Below are 22,758 nucleotides of genomic sequence, written 5' to 3'. Positions count from 1 at the left end.
TGTGCTCTTTTCTTGTCTCCTTTATTTAAATTTTCCCCATCCATGCTTTCTGAGATCTCTGACATTTTCTCATTGAAACCTCTGAAAAAAATCCCAATCACTTTCAGAAAGGCCAAACCACTGCCATGAAACACTCCAATCTCCTCTCTTCTTTCCCCTTCTTGCCCTCTCCTTCTTCTTTGCCCTTAAAAGACAGCGTGACCTGATTTCCCCTTTCGCAGCAAAGAGGCTCTGTTCCCAACCACTGCGCTCTCTCTCAGCTTCCAGTCGCTTGCAATGAATATTCAATCAGGTTGCATTAGATAATTTTATATACCCATTGCACCCCTCTAGGAGAGAAAAAATAATATTACGATTTGGGGAAAGAGAGACAGACAGAGAGGACACAAATGGAATCCTGTTGCAAAAAAAAAGTGTTCTGCTTTTTTGCTCCAAACGGAAAGATCCCTCCTTTCTCCTCTCTTTGCAATTAGCCAGGCTTCACGTAAGTTTGTTTTCTCTCTCCCGCTTCTTTGCACCCAAAGGCGCTCTCCGATTCTGCTGTCAGACTGGGATATAGCCACACTCTGCATGTATTCATTGGGAAGGAAATGCAATGGCAGCCGGGTTCACCTCGGGCCTTTCCAGGGTGCCGAAGGCTCCTCAGAGCCACTTCTGCCCTTCTTCCCGTTCGGACGTCGGCTTGCCAACCCCAAATCCTGCCAAGGGCCGTCTTGCCGCTTGTTTGACTCCTGCTGCCTTTTTGGAAGGGGAGTTTGGAGTGATTAATTCCACTCATTGCCTTTTTAAACAATCTGTCTCATGCTTTGAGTCAGAGACTATTAGATGTGCCAACCGAGCAGCCTCCGTTCCTACACAAGATGCCAACGCTGCAGCAGAGCAGGGTTTGTGGTCTTTTCCAAAAACTCAATATTGTGAGTGATTTGCAGGCTCAAGTCAGGCTTTGTTGAAGTCTGAACCCAAACACCCAAATGTCAAAAACTCACCCTCTAGAAGACTGACAGATCGCAGGTTCAAATCCGGGGAGAGGCGGATGAGCTCCCTCTATCAGCTCCAGCTCCTCATGCGGGGACATGAGAGAAGCCTCCCACAAGGATGATAAAAACATCAAATCATCCAGGCGTCCCCTGGGCAACGTCCTTGCAGAGAGCCAATTATCTCACAGCAGAAGCGACTTGCAGTTTTTCAAGTTGCTCCTGACACGACAAAAAAAAAAAACCCTCTAGAGTAGGGGTCCTCAAACTAAGGCCCGGGGGCTGGATACAGCCTTCCAAGGTCATTTACCCGGCCCTCGCTCAGGGTCAACCTAAGTTTGAAATGACTTGAAAGCACACAACAACAACAACGCTATCTCATCAGCCAAAAGCAGGCCCACGCTTCCCATTGAAATACTAATACGTTTATATTTGTTAAAATTGTTCTTCATTTTAATTATTGTATTGTTTTAAGTGATTTTTGCACTACAAATAAGATATGTACAGTGTGCATAGGAATTCATTTATGTTTTTTTTCAAATGATAATCCAGCCCTACAACAGTTTGAGGGACTGTGACCTGCTCCTCTGTTTGAAAAGTTGTGGACCCCTGCTCTAGAGATTCAAAAAGCAGTCTTCTAAGTAAAGGTAAAGATTTCCCCTGACATTAAGTCCAGTCATGTCCGAATCTGAGGGTTGGTGCTCATCTCCATTTCTAAGCCGAAGAGCCGGCGTTGTCCATAGACACCTCCAAGGTCATGTGGCCAGCCTGACTGCATGGAGTGCTGTTACCTTCCCGCAGAAGCGTTACCTATTAATCTACTCACACTTGCATGTTTTTGAAATCCTAAGCTGGGGCTAACAGCAGGAGGTCACCCTGCTCCCCGGTTTGGAACCACCAACCTTTCCGTCAGCAAGTTCAGCAGCTCAGTGGTTTAACTGTGTCACCGGGGGATCCACCATATAATATAGTTCAAAGCAATTAAACAGCATGATATCTTTATTTTATTTATTTATTATTTGAACTTATATGCCGCCACTCCCCTGCGGCTCGGAGTGGCTTACAAGAACAGGCTAAAATCGAACACAATTTAAAAACAATTTAAAACAATTTAAAAACAGCAATATCAGAGATCAAAGGCCCGTCAAAACAGATATGTTGTACATGCCCTGCGGAAAGCTGATATGGCAGTGTAGATCCACCCGTTCATAGACACCTCCTAGATCATGTGGCCAGCATGATTGCATGGAGCGCCGTTACCTTCTCGCAAAAGCGGTACCTATTGATCTACTCACATTTGCATGTTTTCAAACTGCTAGGTTGGCAGAAGCTGGGGCTAACAGCTCCCTGGATTCAAACCGCTAACCTTTCGGTCAACAAGTTCAGCAGCTCAGGCAGTTTAACCCACTGCACCACCAGGAAGCAGTCTTCTTGATGCCATCCAAATCTGTATATCATTCCCATCATTCCTGGAAGTCATGGTTGAGAATGGTAGGTGTGATAGTTCAGCAGCTCAGTGGTTTAACTTGCTGTGCCACAGGAAGATCCACCATATAATGTAGTTCAAAGCAATTAAACAGCATGATATGGCAGTGTCGATCCAGCTGTTCATAGACACCTCCAAGGTCATGTGGCCAGCATGACTGTAAGGAGCGCTGTTAACTTCCTTGTTGCAAACCGCTTTGAGTCGCCTGTTAGGCTGAGAAACTGCGGTATACAAGTAAAGTAAATAAATAATAAATAAATTAATTAACTTCCCGCAGAAGCGGTACCTATTGATCTACTCACATTTGCATGTTTTTGAACTGCTGGTTGGCAGAAGCTGGGGCTAACAGTGGTGGCTCACCTCACTCCTTTGGATTCGAACTGCTAACCTTTCAGTCTACAAGTTCAGCAGCTCAGCAGTTTAACCCGCTGCGCCACCAGGAAGCAGTCTTCTTGGTGCCATCCAAATCTGTCTCATTCCTTTTTAAAAATATATATATTTTATTATGTTATAAACACAAATCAGTAAGCCAAATTCCAAGTGTTACACATATAAATCCTGAGTAATTCAACAAATATTAAATATTATGCTAATTTACACTGGTGTAGATTACATTATCCCCTCCTTCCCTCCCTCTCCCTCTTCAACCACAGTATATTTCTACTAATCTTGCAGATCCAGCCACTGGTAGAGTCTTTGTATTTTTCCTTTGATGTGATTGTTGGCTCCTCCATTTTTCACCCAGCTGAAGTAGACTTCCATCTATTTGTAATGATCTTATCTTTGTCCATTCTTGGTGCTTGCTTAGTCATAATTCCCGTAATATCTAACAGCACTTGGTCATACATATAATCATTCCAATTACTTAACGTCCATTTCGATTTGTCTTTCCATCCTCTAGCGATCACTACATGGGCTGCTCTTATTGTTACCTTAAATAACTCATGGTGATTAGTTTTTATACTCGGATGATCCAACACTCCCATAGTAGCAAATCATTAGTAATTTGAATTTTCATCTGGAATATCTCCTGATATTCTTGGTGCCATCCAAGCTTTACTAACAAAAGCAGTCACATTTCTAGCCACTATTTTAGTTAATATAGAGGATTTGTTGCTGCAAAATGTAGGGTGCATTTACACCAGGCATGGGTAAACTTGGGCCCTCCAGGTGTTTTGGACTTCAACTCCCACAATTCCTAACAGCCGGTAGGCTGTTAGGAATTGTGGGAGTTGAAGTCCAAAACACCTGGAGGGCCCAAGTTTGACCATGCCTGATCTACACTGTAGAACAAATGGAGTTCTGCCATGGCACAATGATTTCCCAATACTAGGAGGTAGACATTGGTGAGGCATCCACACACTTTGGCACAGAAGGTTAAAGACCTTTTAAAATGGCAATTTAGCACAGAGCAATTGCAGTCAAAGTGAGGTCAAACTGCATTCATTCAACCGTATAGATGCACTCTAAGATAACGTTAAGAGGGAATTGGCTTCCTGTAGGTCTTCTGCTGTATTCATAGAATCACAGAGTTGGAAGAGACCTTGTGGGCCATCCAGTTCAACCCCATTCTGCCAAGAAGCAAGAAGATTGCATTCAAAGCGCCCCCGACAGATGGCTATCCAGCCTCTGTTTAAAAGCCTCCAAATAAGAAGCCTCCTCCACACTTTTTCTCACCTTCTTTCCCTCTTTCCTTCACTCCCTCTTTCTTTCCTTCCTTTCTTTGTTTTCTTTCCTTCTCTCCTTCCTTCCTTCTCTACCTCTTTCTTTCTTTCCTTCCCTTTTCTTTTCCACCCTTTATCTTACCTTTCTTTCCTTCCTTCCATCTTTCTTTCCTTCTCTCCCGCTTTCTTTCCTTCCTTCCTTCCTTCGCTCCTTCTTTCCTTCCTTCCCTTGTTTTCTTTCCTTCTCTCCTTCTCTCTTTTTCCTTCCTTCCCTCTTTTTCTTTTCCTTCCACTTTCTCTCTTTTTTCTTCTCTCTTTCCTTCCTCCCCTCATTTTCTTTTCCTTCTCTCTTTCTCTCCTTTCTTCCTTCTCTACCTCTTTCCTTCCTTCCCCCTTTTTCTTTTCCTTCCTCTTTCTCTCCTTTCTTCCTTCCCTCTTTTTCTTTCTTTCTTTTCTTTCTCTCTTTCTCTACTTTATTCCTTCTTTACCTCTTTCCTTCCTTCCCCCCTTTTTCTTTTCCTTCCTCTTTCTCTCCTTTCTTCCTTCTCTCTTTTCTTCCTTCCCTCTTTTTCTTTCTTTCTTTTCTTTCTCTCTTTCTCTATTTTATTCCTTCTTTACCTCTTTCCTTCCTTCCCCCCCTTTTCTTTTCCTTCCTCTTTCTCTCCTTTCTTCCTTCTCTCTTTTCTTCCTTCCCTCTTTTTCTTTCTTTCTTTTCTTTCTCTCTTTCTCTACTTTATTCCTTCTTTACCTCTTTCCTTCCCCCTTTTTCTTTTCCTTCCTCTTTCTCTCCTTTCTTCCTTCTCTACCTCTTTCCTTCCTTCTCTCTTTCTTTCCCTCCCGCTTTCTTTCCTTCTTTCACTCCTTCCTTCACTCCCTCTTTCCTTCCTTCCCTTGTTTTCTTTCCTTCTCTCCTTCCTTCTCTACCTCTTTCTTTCCTTCCCTCTTTTACTTTTCCTTCCACTTTCTCTCCTTTCTCCCTTCTCTCTTTCCTTCCTTCCCTCTTTTCTTTTTCCTTCTCTCTTTCTCTCCTTTCTTCCTTTTCTACCTCTTTCCTTCCTTCCTTTGTTCTTTGCTTCCATGCTTCCTTCTCTCCCTCTCTCTCTCTCTTTCTTTCTTTCTTTCTTTCTCTCCTTCCCTCCCTCTTCCTTCTCTTTTTTCTGTATCATCATTTAGCTTTTTGGGTTTTCTAGTCCTTTCCGCTGTTTTGGGGTTTTTTGATGGTCAATTGTTGGTCTGTTAGGGTTGTAGTGTTCAAATTTTGTGTCAATTCATCCAGCGGTTTTTGAGTTATGTTAATCCCACAAACGAACATTACATTTTTATTCATATAGATTTTGCCCTTCTCACCTTTTCCCGAAGAGGAGTCTGGTTCTAGCAGTTCGTGATGCATGCAGACCAGTATCAGGGCCTTTTGATCCTTCCTCTTCTTCCACCTGAGTTGCGCTTGAGATGATGGTTAATGCTTTAGAAAGAAGCAGGCTGGGTCCCTGCACATAAATATGTGATAAAGCGCCAGGATGCTCAATAATTCATGGAAGCTTTAGAGGAGAGCAGGAGAAGAACAAGGACGGGGCCAAACAGGATGGGAACAGAAGGAAGGAAGCTCCATTCAACGGTCCAGTTTATCTCTTTAAGGATATCCAACTTTTCCTGCATTTACTATGAATCATAGAATCATAGAATCATAGAATCATAGAGTTGGAAGAGACCTCATGGGCCATCCAGTCCAACCCCCTGCCAAGAAGCAGGAATATTGCATTCAAATCACCCCTGACAAATGGCCATCCAGCCTCTGCTTAAAAGCTTCCAAAGAAGGAGCCTCCACCACACTCCGGGGCAGAGAGTTCCACTGCTGAACGGCTCTCACAGTCAGGAAGTTCTTCCTAATGTTCAGATGGAATCTCCTCTCTTGTAGTTTGAAGCCATTGTTCCGCGTCCTAGTCTCCAAGGAGGCAGAAAACAAGCTTGCTCCCTCCTCCCTGTGGCTTCCTCTCACATATTTATACATGGCTATCATATCTCCTCTCAGCCTTCTCTTCTTCAGGCTAAACATGCCCAGTTCCCTAAGCCGCTCCTCATAGGGCTTGTTCTCCAGACCCTTGATCATTTTAGTCGCCCTCCTCTGGACACTTTCCAGCTTGTCAACATCTCTCTTGAATTGTGGTGCCCAGAATTGGACACAATATTCCAGATGTGGTCTAACCAAAGCAGAATAGAGGGGCAGCATTACTTCCTTAGATCTAGACACTATGCTTCTATTGATGCAGGCCAAAATCCCATTGGCTTTTTTTGCTGCCACATCACATTGTTGGCTCATGTTTAACTTGTTGTCCACGAGGACTCCAAGATCTTTTTCACACGTACTGCTCTCGAGCCAGGCGTCCCCCATTCTGTAGCTTTGCATTTCATTTTTTCTGCCAAAGTGGAGTATCTTGCATTTGTCACTGTTGAACTTCATTTTGTTAGTTTTGGCCCATCTCTCTAATCTGTCAAGATCGTTTTGAATTCTGCTCCTGTCCTCTGGACTATTGGCTATCCCTCCCAATTTGGTGTCGTCTGCAAACTTGATGATCATGCCTTCTAGCCCTTCATCTAAGTCATTAATAAAGATGTTGAACAGGACCGGGCCCAGGACGGAACCCTGCGGCACTCCACTTGTCACTTCTTTCCAAGATGAAGAGGAAGCATTAGTGAGCACTCTCTGTGTTCGTCCACTTAACCAATTACAGATCCACCTCACCGTAGTTTTGCCTAGCCCACATTGGACTAGTTTCCTTGCCAGAAGGTCATGGGGGACCTTGTCGAAGGCCTTACTGAAATCCAGGTACGCTACATCCACGGCATTCCCCGCATCTACCCAGCTTGTAGCTCTATCGAAGAAAGAGATCAGATTAGTCTGGCATGACTTGTTTTTGATAAATCCATGTTGACTATTAGCGATGACTGCATTTGTTTCTAAGTGTTTGCAGACCACTTCCTTAACAATCTTTTCCAGAATCTTGCCCGGTATCGACGTGAGGCTGACCGGACGGTAGTTGTTTGGGTCGTCCTTTTTTCCCTTCTTGAAGATTGGGACCACATTGGCCCTTCTCCAATCTGCTGGAACTTCTCCCGTTCTCCAAGAACTCTCAAAGATGGTTGCCAATGGTTCCGAAATGACTTCCGCTAGTTCCTTCAATACTCTGGGGTGTAGTTGATCTGGCCCTGGGGACTTGAACTCATTAAGAGCGGCCAGGTATTCCTGGACGACTTCTTTCCCAATTTGGGGTTGGATGTCCTCCAATCCCTCATCCACTCCATCTTGCTGAGGTTGAAGACTCTCTTTTTGTGAGAAGACCGAGGCAAAGAAGGCATTAAGTAGTTCTGCCTTTTCCCTATCCCCTGTCAGCATTGCCCCATCTTCTCCTCGAAGAGGTCCTATCGCCTCCTTGTTTTTCCTTTTTCTACTGACATAAGAATAGAAGCCCTTTTTATTGTTTTTAATGTCCCTGGCAAGTCTGAGCTCGTTTTTTGCTTTAGCCTTGCGGACCTTTTCCCTACAGGTGTTGGCTATTTGTTTGAATTCTTCTTTGGTGATTTCTCCCTTTTTCCACTTCTTGTGCATGTCTCTTTTGTGTCTCAGCACAGTTAGAAGTTCTTTGGACATCCATTCTGGCTTCTTTGCACTTGTCCTATTTTTTCTCTTTGTTGGCACGGTTTGCAATTGCGCCTTGAGTATTTCACTCTTGAGAAATTCCCATCTATCCGTAGCTCCCTTGTCTTTTAGTATCTGTGTCCACGGAATGCTGCTCAGCGTTTCCTTCATTTTTTGGAAATCAGCTCTCCTAAAGTCCAAAATGCGGGTTTGACTTGTCTTAGTTTCGGCCTTCCTTTGTACCTCAAATTGCAGGAGCACATGGTCACTTGCCCCTAAGGATCCTACCACTTCGACCGCATCGATCAGGTCCTCCGCATTTGTTAGGATGAGATCAAGAGTAGCCAATCCCCTTGTTGCCTCTTCTACCTTCTGGACCATGAAATTGTCTGCAAGGCAAGCGAGGAATTTGTTGGACCTTGTACTCTTGGCCGAGTTTGTTTTCCAGCAAATATCGGGATAGTTGAAATCGCCCATGACTACTACATCTCTTTTCTGTGCCTGTTTGGTCAACTGTTGGCAGAAGACTTCATCACGATCTTCCTCCTGGCTTGGGGGTCTGTAGTAGACGCCTACAACGACATCTTTTTGAGTCCCAGTTCCCTTGATTCTTATCCAGATGATTTCAAGCTGGTTTCCCAGATTGCTGTCTTGAATTTCTTGTGCAGCATAAGAGTTTTTGACATATAAGGCTACTCCGCCTCCTCTCCCCTTTGTTCGGTTTCTGTGAAAGAGGTTATACCCCTCGATATCTACATTCCAGCGATAGGAGTCATCCCACCAGGTTTCAGTGATGGCTATGATATCATATTTGTGGTGTTGTGCTAGAAGTTGGAGTTCGTCTTGTTTATTTCCCATGCTCTGTGCATTAGTGTAAAGACATGTGAGCCCCTGGGATCTTCCCTTGAGCTGTTTAATTGGTATTATTGTGTTTTTGGTACGTGGTCCTTGTTGTGTTTGTGCAGCCCTCCGTTTAGCCTTCTGGCGATTCCCAGACATTATGGGTAAAGTAGTGTTCGCAAGGCTGTTGTTCCCCTCCCCCGGTGGACCTAGTTTAAAGTGCGTCTAATGAGGTTTGCGAGTCTGTGAGCAAAAAAGTGTTTTCCTACTTGTGTGAGATGCACCCCATCCCTTGCCAGTAGGCCATCCTCCTGGAATAGCAGGCCATGGTCGAGGAAGCCAAAGCGTTCCTCCTGACACCATTTTCTAAGCCAGTCATTGACCTGTACTATTTTTCTGGCTCTTGTGGGTCCGTGTCTTACAACAGGGAGGAGGGATGAAAAGACCACCTGTACATTACATTCTTTTAGCATTGCTCCTAGAGCTCGAAAATCATTTGTGATCTTTTGAAACGTATGCCTTGCAGTATCATTGGTTCCTACATGAATCAACATGAGGGGAGGACGGTGATAGGGCTTGAGGAGCCTGGTGAGTCTCTGAGTGATATGGTGTATTTTTGCCCCCGGTAGGCAGCATATTTCTCGAGCCATCCCATCTGGTCTGGAAATGACAGCTTCCGTTCCTCTAAGGAGGGAGTCGCCTACTACCAAGACCTGTTTACTTTCAGGAATGACAGGGCCCCTTTTGTGCAATGTAGTGTGTAGGTCTCCAGAAAAGTGATCCTGTTGGTGTGAATTGTGTAGGTATGAAAAGGATTATTTACCAAACTGAAAGTTCATCTTATCCTTCTCCCCAATGTAATTTCTTCTATAAGCATTGTGTTTTCTCCGTTCTTTGTAACCTGCACAATGCAGTTCAAACCTTGGACCCTTTACAGGTATAACACAGTGATTCTGCTTTGGAAACATCTGATGCAAACGTGGAATTTGCAGTTTGCGGATGGAAGTTTAGGATTCTCATCCACAGCTTTTGCCTTTGTTGTTGTGTGCCTTTGAGTCATTTTCAATTTATAATGACCCAAAGGTCATAGCATGGTGTTTGCTGAGGCTGAGAGTATGTGACTTACTGAAGTTTACTGAGTGATGTATTGTCGGAGGCTTTCATAGCTGGAATCACTGGGTTGTTGTAGGTTTTTCGGGCTATATGGCCATGTTCTAGAAGCATTCTCTCCTGATGTTTTGCCTGCAGCTATGGCAAGCATCTTCAGAGGTTGTGAAGTCCTCACAACCTCTGAGGATGCTTGCTATAGATAAAGGTGAAACGTCAGGAGAGAATGCTTCTAGAACATGGCCATATAGCCCGAAAAACCTACAACAATCCATTTACCGAGTGAGTTTCTATGCATTTGCAGTGAATCAAACCCTGGTCTCCAGAGTCAACCAGAGTTCAAGTTACTGCATCGGTGTTTCTCAACTTTCTGAATGCCGCGACCCCTTAATACAGTTCCTCATGTTGTGGTGACGCTGAACCATAAAGTTATTTTTGTTGCTACTTTATAACAGTAATTTTGCTACTGTTATGAATCATAATGTAAATATCTGTTATGCAGAATGTATTTTCATTCACTGGACCAAATTTGGCACAAATACCCGATATGCCCAAATTTGAATGCTGGTGGGGTTGTGGGGACTGATTTTGTCATTTGGGAGTTGTAGTTGCTGGGGTTTATAGTTCTCCTATGAACCTTGCCAATGACGGAATTGAACCAATATTGGTACACAAAACTCCCATGACCAACAGAAAATATTGGAAGAGTTTGGTGGGCATTGACCTTAAGTTTTGGAGTTGTAGTTCACCTACATCCAGAGAGCACTGTGGACTCAAAACAATGGTTGATCTGGTCAAAACTTGGCACGAATCGTCAATATGCCCAAATGTGAACACTGGTGGAGTTTGGGGAAAATAGACCTCAACATTTGGGAGGTGTAGTTGCTGGGATTTATAGTTCACCTACAATCAAAGAGCATTCTGAACCCCACCAATGATAGAATTGGGCCAAACTTCCCACACAGAACCCCCATGCCTTGAATGCACTCGCTCGCGTGAGCCTCCAGCCTCACACACTCTCCCTCGCCCGCACATGCACACCACACTGCCATATGCCCAGTACACCTGCTTTCCCCTCCCTTCTTGGGAAACTCAGAAACAACCTTTCACCAAGCTGGGAGGCTGGCCAATCACAGTGGAGGAGGGTTTTTGGTGGGAGAATTTGCCGTCTGTTTCCAAAAAGGAAGAGAAGGACAGGCGGATAGATCTTCAGCCTTCTCTGCCAAAGGGGTTCCTAAGACCATCAGAAATATATGTTTTTTCATTATCTTTGGTGACCCATCTGTAACCCCCTTATGACCCCCCCCCAGGGGTCCTGACCCCCAGATTGAGAAATGCTGACATGACAAGGGTTGCATTATGCAGAAGGGCTGCAGTCCAGATGCTGCCATGGGATGGTTAGCTTTGCTACCATATTGGAGGGAACCATTTGCAAACAACGGATACAGGAGATCGAGTGCAAGGGCAGTTTTATTCAGGGCAGGAGTGTGTGCATGAACCTTGGATCTCTTAACCACAATAGAGTTCTGTATAAAAGGAGGTGAGACAAAGAGACACAGCAACTTGAGGGAGGGTTAGGGGCTGGACCCATTTTGTCCAGAGGCAACATCCCCCCCTCACTTCTTACGCAGGAAACGGCTATTGGAAATGCTCAAAGCCCCAAGAATCCAATTGGATGCCCAGCAATGGATCCGTCTCATTCGACCTCCATTACACAGAAAGGAAACAAAATCCCAAAAAGTGTGGATCCAATGCAAATCTGGTGGTATCTTCCTTTCCCTCCCTTTCCCCTCTGTTCCCTGTCCCAAGTTTTCTGCCTGTTGCAACTCAGTTCACAACTGAACCCATGTTGGTTCAAGGGGTTTCTTGCTGAGTCCGAGACGAAGGGGTTCTGTTTTGATGAAAACCACATCGGGAAACATGTGCCAACGAGTATTATGTCCAGTTGCTGCCTCGAGTTTCCAACACAGATGGAGAAAGGATGGGGTGAATGTCTCTGGCGGAGCAGGGTGGCCTAAGTGGGTGCTTTGTTGGACAGGTAGGCAATGAGAGCCACCACGGCGCCGATGTAGGTGCAGATGCCGAAGATGATGGAGAGGACGGCCAGTGCAAAGGTCTGGCGGGAAGCCGTCCACGCTCTGGGGTAGTCCCCTTTCGCCGATGCCTTGTTGGTCTGCAGAGAGAAGGAGGTCCAAGAACAGCAGCAGATTAGTATTTATTTATTTATTGAAAACTTTTATATCCCAATCTTCTCTACCTCCATAGAGGGACTCAGCAAACAGCAAAAATTCAATGCACAAATACAGCTAAAAACATCATAAAATCATAATAAGTTAAAATACAAACAGAATAAATACATATAAGCCAAATCGCCAAGATACGAGAATTCGCCAATGTGGTCAGTAGTTATTAGGTTATTGCTGGACTCAACCAATTATTCTGGGAATGTTCTGTCCCAGAGCCAGGATTTCACTTGGTTTCTGAAGGTCAGGAGGGAAGGGGCAGATCTGATCTCCATCGGGAGAGAGTTCCACAGCCGAGGGGCCACCACTGAGAAGGCCCTGTCTCTCGGACCCACCAGACACGATTGCGAATGCGGTGGGACCAAGAGCAGCGCCTCTCCAGAAGATCTTAACAACCTTGATGGTTCATAGGGAAGAATCAGGTAAACTGGGCCAGAACCGTTTAGGGCAGTGGTTCTCAACCTGGGGTCCCCAGATGTTTTTGGCCTCCAACTCCCGGAAACCCCAGCCAGTTTACCAGCTGTTAGGATTTCTGGGAGTTGAAGGCCAAAAACATCTGGGACCCCAGGTTGAGAACCACTGGTTTAGAGTTTTGTAGGTTAACACCAGAATTGTGCTCAGAAGCTAATTGGCAGCCAGTGGAGCTGACGCAACAGAGGACTTGTGCGCTCCCTGTATTCCGCTCCTGTCAGTAATGTTGGACTAGTTGCAGCTTCCAGGCAGTCTTCAGAGGCAACCCCACGTAGAGAGTGTTGCAGTAGTCTATATGGGATGCAACCAGAGTGTGGACAACCATGTGCCCTCATCCCTCCACATTTGACTTCTACAGATTAGATTTAAAATGTTCTCCAGTGAGATTCTGTGGTCAGCTTCCAGTACACAGAATCACAAAGTTGGAAGAGACCCCCTGGGCCATCCAGTCCAACCCCATTTCGTGGTGTAGGAAGACACAATCTGAGTACTAACAGAGGGCCACCCAGACTTGGCTTAAAAACTTCCAGAAACGGTGACTCCCCCACACTCTCAGGCAGCATATCGCACTGCCAAACACCTCTAACAGTCTGAAAGTTCTTCCTAATGTTTAGATCAGTGTTTCTCAACCTTCCTAATGCTGCAATCCTTTTATTGTGGGAGTTAAAGTCCAAAAACACCTGGAGAGCCAGAGTTTGCTCATACCTGATCTATGTATCTATCTATTTGAGGGTTAGACTTCAGCACCTTGGATAGTGCCTGTAAGGTCCAGAGGTTTCAGCACCTTGGATAGTGCTCGCAAGGTCCAGTGGTTTCAAAGTTCCTAATGCCGCGACCCCTTTATTGTGGGAGTTAAAGTCCAAAACACCTGAAGGACCAGTTTGCCCATACCTGATCTATTTGAGGGTTAGACTTCAGCACCTTGGATAGTGCCTGTAAGGTCCAGAGAAAACTCTATTCCAGGGGTTCTCAAAGTTCCTAATGCCGCAACCCCTTAATACAGTTCCTCGTGTTGTGGTGACCCCCAACTATAAAATTATTTTCGTTGCTACTTCAGAACTATAATTTTGCTACTGTTATGAATTGCAATGTCAATATCTGATATTCAGGACCAAATTTGGGACAAATATCTGATATGTCCAAATCTGAATACTGGTTGGGGGGGGGGGGGAATTAATTTTGTCATTTGGGAGTTGTAGTTGCTGGGATTTATAGTTCACCTATAATCAAAGAGCATTCTGAGCTCCACCAACAATGGAATTGAACCAAACTTGGCACACAAAACTCCCAAGACCAGCAGAAAATACTGGAAGAGTTTGGTGGGCATTGACCTTGAGTTTTGGAGTTGTAGTTCACCTACATCCAGAGAGCACTGTGGACTCAAACAATTATGGATCTGGACCAAACTTGGCACAAATACTCAGTATGCCCAAATGTGAGCACCGGTGGAATTTGGGGAAAATAGACTTTGACATTTGGGAATTGTAGTTGCTGGGATTTATAGTTTGCCTACAATCAAAGAGCATGGTCATGGAAGTTGGTCATGGAAGTTCAATTGGTTCAATTCCATCATTAGTGGAGTACATTTTGATTGTAGGTGAACTATAAATCCCAGCAACTACAACTCCCAAATGACAAACTCTATTTCCTCCAAACTCCACTGGTGTTCACATTTTGGCATATTGAGTATTTGTGCCAAGTTTGGTTTAGATCCATCATTATCTGAGTCCACAGTGCTCTCCGGATGTAGGTGAACTACAACTCCAAAACTCAAGGTCAATGCCTATCAAACCTTTGCAGTATTTTCTGTTAGTCATAGAAGTTCAATTAGTGCAATTCCATTGTTGGTGGAGTTCAAAATGCTCTTTGGTTGTGGGTGAACTATACATCCCAGCAACTACAACTCCCAAATGACAAAATCAAACCCCCCCCTCCAAAAAAAATCCACGAGTATTTGGGCATATTTGATATTTGTGCCAAATTTGGTCCAGTGAATGAAAATACATTCTGCAGATCAGATATTTACATTTCGTTTCATAACAGTAGCAAAACTTCAGTTATTAAGTAGCAACGAAAATAATGTTATGGTTGAGGGTCACCACAATGGGAAGAACTGGGTTTTTGTCACAGCATTCGGAAGGTTGAGAAACACTGACATACTACACCTCACGATCCCATAGCACTGAGCCATGGCAGTTAAAGTGGTGTCAAACTGCATTAAGTCTACAGTGTAGATGCACCCTTAGCAACAACCCACCTTTTGGGACAGATAGAAAGCAGCGATACCCAATGGCCAGAAGCAGCATAACATGGAGAAAACAGCCAAGCCGAGGTAATCCTGGGGCAGCAACATGGAGAAACTGCTTTCGCTTTCTGTGTCGCTGTCACTCGAAGAGTCATTCTGAGGAACAGAAGAGGGAGAAGAAAGGACCCACTAAGTCAGAATAGAAACAGAAAAGGAAGGACTACTGAGCCAGAACGTTAACTTTGCCACCTGAAACCCTGGTTTAAAAGCCACCCCACCCACCCAACATTATTCATTTGGACTCCTTGCAGGAAAGAGAAAGACTTTCCTTATTGAATCATCCGGGGACAGCAAGGCTTTTGCAAGACAGGGCCCTTAAATATTTTCAGCAGTACACCTTAGAACATGCACAAGCGAACTTTGATCCTCAGGTGTTTTGGACTTCAACTCCCATAATTCCCAACCGCTTAAGGAAGGGGCCTGAGGCTGTTTGGAATTGTGGGAGTTGAAGTCCAAAACACCTGGAGGATCAACGTTTGCCCATGCCTGCCTTAGAGATTGCCCAAAAGAAAGTATAAACTTTCATAAATGTACCCTATATACCAGGTATGGGTAAACCCAGGCCCAGGGGCAGGATGCAGCCTCTTAGGCTCTTTTCTCAAGCCCTCCTCTCTCATCATCTTATCCTTCTCTCTTTCTTTCTTTCCTTCGTCCTTCCCTCCTCCCCTCCCTTACCTCCTTCCCCCCCTCTCTTTCTCCTTCCTTCCATCCCTTTTGTCTTTCCTTCCTTCTCTCTTCCCTCCTTCCTTCCCTCCCTCCTTTCCCTCCCTTTTTCTCCCTCTCTCCATTCCCTATATCCCTTTTGTCCTTCCTTCCTTCCCTCTCCCTCTTTCTCCTTCTTTCCCTTTTGTCTTTCCTTCGTTCCCTCTTCCCTCCCCCTTTCTCTCTCCCTCCATTCCCTTCCACCCTTTCATCCTTCCTTTCTTTCCTCTTTCCTACTTTCTTCCCTCCTACCCTTTTGCCTTTCCTTCCCTCTTTCCTTCCTCCTTCCCTCTCTCTCTTTCTCCTTCCTTCCTTCCCTTTTGTCTTTCCTTCTTTCTCTCTTCCCTTCTTCCCTCCCTCTTTCTCCCTCCATTCTCTTTCACCCTTTCATCCTTCCTTGCTTCCCTCTTTCTTCCCCCTTTCCTCTTTCTCCTTCCTTCCTTCCCTTTGTCTTTCCTTCTTTCTTTTTTCCCTTCTTCCCTCCCTCCCTTACCTCTCTTTTTCTCTTTCTCTTCCCCCCCATTCCCTCCCACCCTTTTGTCCTTCCTTCCTTCCTTCCTTCCTTCCTTCCTTCCTTCCTTCCTTCCTTCCTTCCGCCCCTTTTGTCTTTCCTTCCATCTTTTTCCCCTCCTTCCCTCTCTCTCTTTCTCCTTCCTTCCCTTTTGTCTTTCCTTCCTTCTCTCTTCCCTTCTTCCCTCCCTCTTTCTCCCTCCATTCTCTTTCGCCCTTTCATCCTTCCTTGCTTCCCTCTTTCTTCCCCCCTTTCCTCTCCCTCTTTCTCCTTCCTTCCTTCCTTCCCTTTTGTCTCTCCTTCCTTCTTTTTTCCCTTCTTCCCTCCCTCCCTTACCTCTCTTTTTCTCTTTCTCTTTCTCTCTCCTCCCCATTCCCTCCCACCCTTTGTGAGTACGATTAATTAACCATCCCCTTTTCTGAACAGAGTGCGAAAGATATGGCTCCGAAAAGCCTACACATGAGGTCGACTTATACATGAGTAATTACATTAAGTCCAGGAAAACTAGCAATTACTTTCTCTCACTTAATCTCAGAGATCAGAGCTGGAAATGAGGTCCTTTGCATAGTGATCCAAACTTGCACAACTCTATATTTGAATGCTAACTTATGCCAAATTTGCTCCTAGATGCAATGTTTATCTCTCCCCCCCCCCCTGCCCCCTCCAATTGGTAGGGAATAACAGGAGAAGACTCAGAGTTGTCCTCATGCGCTCCCTGTGAGCTTCTCTTGCAGTCAAGGTTGAGACCCATCCTTTTCCTCCTGAACTGGGAGGCACAAAACAGAGGTGCCTTACATGGCCTGGAAGTCCTGAATTCTGTGAGATTTCTTTTCCCTGCAGTTGTCAAGTGGGTAGGAAGATAAGGGAAAAAAATCCTGCTGTTGATGTGTTTTCAGCACAGATGGCTTTAAAGGAGGCCAGGCTAAATTCACGGAGGGGAAGGACCTCAGTAGCCGTATCAGTCAATGATCCGAGCAATATGCTACTTCCAGAATCGGATGCAATCTGCCTTTGCCGTAATTGCGATGGAAAGACTTAGCAAGAAAGAGCGATTGCATTCACTTGCTGCATGGATACTAAATACAGGCAGTCACCATGTTACAAAGAATATAGGTTCTGTAGTCGAAAGCTTTCATAAGCAGAATCACTGGGTTGTTGTATGTTTTCCGGGCTGTATGGCCATGTTCCAGAAGCATTTTCTCCTGACATTTCACCTGCATCTATGGCAGGCATCCTCAGAGGTTGTGAGGTCTGTTGAAAACTAGGAAAATGGGGTTTATATGTCTGTGGAAAGTCCAGGGTGGGAGGAAAAAACTCTTATCTGTTTGAGGTAGGTGTAAATGTAGCATTTGGCTACCTTGATTAGCATTGAACAGCTTTGCAGCTTCAAATCCTGGCTGCTTCCTGCCTGGGGGAATCCTTTGTTTGGAGGTGATTAGCTGGCCCTGATTGTTTCTTGTCTGGAATCCCCCCATTTTTAAATTCTTAATTTACTATTATGATTTTATTTATTACTAGCCGTCCCCTGCCACCCGTTGCTGTGGCCCACTCTGGTGGTCATGGGGGTTCTGTGTGGGAAGTTTGGCCCAATTCTATCATTGGTGGGATTCAGAATGCTCTCTGATTGTAAGGGAACTACAAATCTCAGCAACTACAACTCCCAAATGTCAAGATTCTATTTTCCCCAAACTCCACCATATTGTGTATTCGTGTAGAGTTTGGTCCAGATCCATCATTGTTTGAGTCCACATTGCTCTCTGGATGTAGGTGAACTACAACTCCAAAACTCAAGGTCAATGCCCACCAAACCCTTCAAGTGTTTGCTTTTAGTCAGGGGAGTCCTGTATGCCATGTTTGGTTCAATTCCATCATTGATGGAGTTCAGAATGCTCTTTGATTGTAGGTGGACTATAAATCCCAGCAACTACAACTCCCAAATGACAAAATCAATTTTTTTTGAGTGAAGAACATACATTGAGTTGTTAGGTGTATGCTGTCCAAATTTGGTGTCAATTCGTCCAGTGGTTTTTGAGTTCTGTGAATACCACAAACGAACATTACATTTTATTTATATAGATTATTAATTTATTTTATTTACGACATTTATATGCATTTGTAGCATTTGGCTACCTTGATTAGCATTGAACAGCTTTGCAGCTTCAAATCCTGGCTGCTTCCTGCCTGGGGGAATCCTTTGTTTGGAGGTGATTAGCTGGCCCTGATTGTTTCTTGTCTGAAATTCCCCCATTTTTTAATTCTTAATTTACTATTATGATTTTATTTATTTTATTTATGACATTTATATGCTGCTCTTCTCACCCCAAAGGGGACTCAGAGCTGCTTACAAGATATATATACATACAATATATTACATTATTAGCATAGCACAATATCAGTATTATATATTACTATACCATTGTACTATACCATAAATAATTCTGCTCCTTTATCTCACCCTGAGTTTTTAAATCATTTTATGTACATGCGGCCCACTCACTGTTATTATGTTTAGTTTATTGTGGGTTTTTTTTTTGGTATATTGTTTATTGTATTTTTATGCTTTGTACTTTATCGCGATGTTGATATTTTGTTGTAACTTGTATTTTATTGTATTGTAATTTGTTGTTTGGGCTTGGTCACATGTAAGCCGCCCCAAGTCCCGTTGGGGGAGATGGTGACGGGGTATAAATAAAGATTATTATTATTATTATTATTATTATTATTATTACTGTAATATTATTAATAATATTACTTATAATACAAAATATATAATTATAATATCATATTGCTGAAGGCTTTCATGGCCGGAATTACTGGCTTGTTGTAGGTTTTTTTGGGCTATATGGCCATTGTCTAGAGGCATTCTCTCCTGACGTTTTGCCTGCATCTATGGCAAGTATCCTCAGAGGTAGTGAGGTCCTCACTACCTCTGAGGATGCTTGCCATAGATGCAGGCGAAACGTCAGGAGAGAATGCCTCTAGACCATGGCCATATAGCCCGAAAAAATCTACAACAACCCATAATATCATATTATTAGTAGTATTATATTGTATCACATTATAATATTATAAATATTATATGTATATACATTATATTATATTATATTATATTATTAACATAGCACAGGAGACAAGGTGGAACTGTCTTCTGCCCCCCTCTCTCTTCTCTTTGGCCCAGAGTAGTAATTGGTAGGTTGGGGGGGGGGGGTCTCCAACTGATGACATATGATTAGCATTGAATAGCTTTGCAGCTTCAAAGCCTGGCTGCTTCCTGCTTGGGGGGATCCATTGTTGGGAGTTTATTAGCTGGCCCTCATTGTTTCTTGTCTGGAATTCCCCCATTTTTTAGTGTTGTTCTTATTTTACTGTTATGATTTTAGATCTTCTCACGTCTGGAGGAGTGAACCGTATACCATGCAGCTGTGGACATGTCTACATAGAGACCCCCAAACGCAGCAGCATTGCCCAAACACAAATCAAGAAACATGGAAAGCACTGAAGATTAATTCAACCAGAGAAGTCATCCATAGCAGAACACCTGATGTACCAACCTGGACACAGCATACTATTTGAGAACACAGAGATGCTGGACCACACCAACAACCACCATGTCAGACTACACAGAGAAGGCACTGAAATCCACAGGTATGTGGACAATTTCAACAGAACGGAAGAAACCATGAAAATGAACAAAATCTGGCTACCAATATTTTAAAAAACTCTAAAATTATATCAGTAAATAAAAATAACACTCAAAAATACAGGAATTCCAGACAAGAAACAATCAGGGTTAGCTTATCACCTCTAAACAAAGGATTCCCCCAGGCAGGAAGCAGCCAAGCTTTGGAGCTGCAAGGCCATTCAGTGCTAATCAAGGTAGCCTATTGCTTCATTTACATCTACCTCCAATAGAGAAGAGATCTTTCTCCCACCCTGGGCATTACACAGATATATAAACTCCATTGTTCTAGTTTCCATTCTATAGTATAGATACACCCCTTCGAACAGGAATGAGACCCTCTTCTCCCATGACAAAGTGGCGTCAAACTGCATTAGTCCTATAGTATAGATACACCCCTTCGAACAGGAATGAGACCCTCTTCTCCCATGACAAAGTGGCGTCAAACTGCATTAGTCCTATAGTATAGATACACCCCTTCGAACAGGAATGAGACCCTCATCTCTCATGATTCAACCCGGCCAGGTCTTTACCTCCACGTCTGGCAACTCGGTGTCCCCCACTTCGTAGCAGACTGTATGAATGTCCTTTTCCAGGGCCACTTTCCTGGGCAGCTCCCCAGCCTCCTTGCTATCCCCAAAGGCCGTTTCGATGTAATCTTTCTTTTTCCATCCTTGAGTGTTGCTGGCTTTCCAAAACTCGGGGTACAGCGGTGGTTCCGGGGTGCAGTAGGGCTCAACTGTCCTTTGCAGGCTGCTGGGATCCAAGAGCTGGTGGGAAAGGACCCCGGAGCCTGGCTGTAGCCAAGAGAGGCCGGAGGGCACATGGCAGGACAGCAATCCAGAATGTTTCTGGGGACTGGCGCGGCTGAGCATCCGACCTTGGAACATCACCTTCCCGGAGGTCTTGGCCAGGAGCGGATGTTGGAGCTCATGGACGTTCTCCATGCCGACCCTTAGAAGGAAGTGGCAGAGCCCTCTTCTCTCTCCGTAAATCTGGGCTGTTCTTTCACTGGAGTTACCTAGAGATGAATTTAGACAAGGACATAAACAAGATTTTAATGGCAGTCCACAAGTTATGAAAAAGATAGGTTCTGTAGGTTTGTTCTTAAGTTGAATTTGTTTGTAAGACACCAATTTTGGACACAATACACCTAACAACCCAATGTATGTCCTTCCTCTAAAAAAAATTGATTTTGTCATTTGGGAGTTGTAGTTGCTGGGATTTATAATCCACCTACAATCAAAGAGCATTCTGAACTCTACCAATGATGGAATGAAACCAATCTTGGGACACAGAACTCCTATGACCAACAGAAAACACGAGAAGGGTTTGGTAGGCATTGATCTTGAGTTTGGGAGTTGTAGTTCACCTCCATCCAGAGAGCACTGTGGACTCAAACAATGATGGATCTAGACCAAACTTGGCATGAATATTCCATATGCACAAATATGAACACAGATGGAGTTTGGAGGAAATAGACCTTGACATTTGGGAGTTGTAGTTACTAGGATTTATAGTTCACTTACAATCAAAGAGCATTCTGAATCCCACCAACGACAGAATTGGGCCAAACTTCCCACACAGAATCCCCATGACCAACAGAAAATACTTAAGACCATCCAGTCCAACTCCCTTCACCAGGGCAAGAGTGAATGCAATTGTTTGGTCCAAGAAAACATAATCAAAGCCCTCCTGACAAAGGGTCATCCAGTCATAGATATAGATAGATATACATGATTCACACGCACACAGATATATTATCATAGATTTGAAAGGGACCCCAAAAAGGACAATTATATGTTGCATGTTTCAGAGTAGGCAAGCCAGACAATCTCCACATCAACACTGACATAGAAACAACAACAAATACTGTTTACCCATAAGCATAAAGGAATTACATATATTAGAAACCATTACTTTATTTTCCAGATCACCAGACTATATATATATATAGTAAAGGTTTTCCCTTGACATTAAGTCAAGTCGTGTCTGACTCTGGGTGTTGGTGCTCATCTCCACATTGTCCGAATGCCCAAAGATCATCATCCCCCAAAGCAGTTACTCTACTCTGAACTCAAGAATGGGAAACGTAATGTTGGTGGACAGTAAAAGAGATTGAAAGATGGGCTTAAAGCCAAGCTTTAAAACTTTAGCATAGACACTGAGAACTGGGAAGCCGTGGCCCTTGAGTGCTCTAACTGGAGGTCAGCTGTGACCAGCAGTGCTGCGGAATTCAAAGAGGCATGAATGGAGGGTGAAAGGGAGAAATGTGCCAAGAGGAAGGCGCATCAAGCCAACCCTGACTACCTTCTGTCTGGAAACTGATGCCCTCACTGCGGGAGAACATACAGATCAAGAATGGGGCTCCACAGCCACCTATGGACCTACCGCCAAGACACCACATCTGGAGGAACATTATCCTCAAGCTAAGAGGGATTGCCTAAGTAAGTAAATTCTCCAAGTCAAATATGTCCAGCTCCTTAAGCCGGTCTTGATGCCCAGAACTGGATACAGTGAGGTCTGACCAAAGCAGAATAGAGTGGGACTATAACTTCTCTCGATCAGTTAAACATGAGCCAACAATGTGATGTGGCGGTAAAAAAAGCCAATGGGATTTTGGCCTGCATCAATAGGAGTCTAGTGTCTAGAACCAGAGAAGTCATGCAACCTTTCTATTCTGCCTTGGCTAGACCACACCTGGAATACTGTGTCCAATTCTGGGCACACCAATTGAAGGGAGATGTTGACAAGCTGGAATGTGTCCAGTGGAGGGCGACTAAAATGATCAAGGGTCTGGAGAACAAGCCCTATGAGGAGTGGCTTAAAGAGCTGGGTATATTTAGCCTGGAAAAGGCTGAGAGGAGACATAATGAGGGCCATGTATAAATATGTGAGAGGACATCATAGGGAGGAGGGAGCAAGCTTGTTTTCTGCTGCCCTGGAGACTAGGGTACGGAACAATGGCTTCAAACTACAAGAAAGGAGATTCCATCTGAACACGAGGAAGAACTTCCCGACTGTGAGAGCTGTTCAGCAGTGGAACTCTCTGCCCCAGAGTGTGGTGGAGGCTTTTAAACAGAGGCTGGATGGCCATCTGTCGGGGGTGCTTTGAATGCAATTTTCCTGTTTCTTGGCAGAA

At 44.2% G+C, this 22,758-nt stretch overlaps 1 protein-coding gene across 1 annotated transcript in view; it reads right to left on the bottom strand.

Moving 5' to 3' along the window:
* Positions 1-11,157: 11,157 nt before the first annotated feature.
* Positions 11,158-22,758, bottom strand: part of TMEM91 (transmembrane protein 91) — a 36,589-nt gene continuing 24,988 nt past the window's right edge. The window contains exons 2-4 of the mRNA XM_060783570.2: positions 20,150-20,637; positions 14,677-14,820; positions 11,158-11,878 (exon numbers count right to left, since the gene is read on the bottom strand). Of these exons, the coding sequence (XP_060639553.2) occupies positions 11,720-11,878; positions 14,677-14,820; positions 20,150-20,563 (717 nt within the window). The 5' untranslated portion in view covers positions 20,564-20,637 and the 3' untranslated portion in view covers positions 11,158-11,719. The remainder of the gene's footprint in view (positions 11,879-14,676; positions 14,821-20,149; positions 20,638-22,758) is intronic.

Source organism: Anolis sagrei, chromosome X (assembly GCF_037176765.1).
Source record: "Anolis sagrei isolate rAnoSag1 chromosome X, rAnoSag1.mat, whole genome shotgun sequence".
Taxonomy (NCBI): Eukaryota; Metazoa; Chordata; class Lepidosauria; order Squamata; family Dactyloidae; genus Anolis; species Anolis sagrei.
The sequence above is the reverse complement of the archived record's forward strand: the minus strand, read 5'-3'. Positions and strand labels throughout refer to the sequence as shown.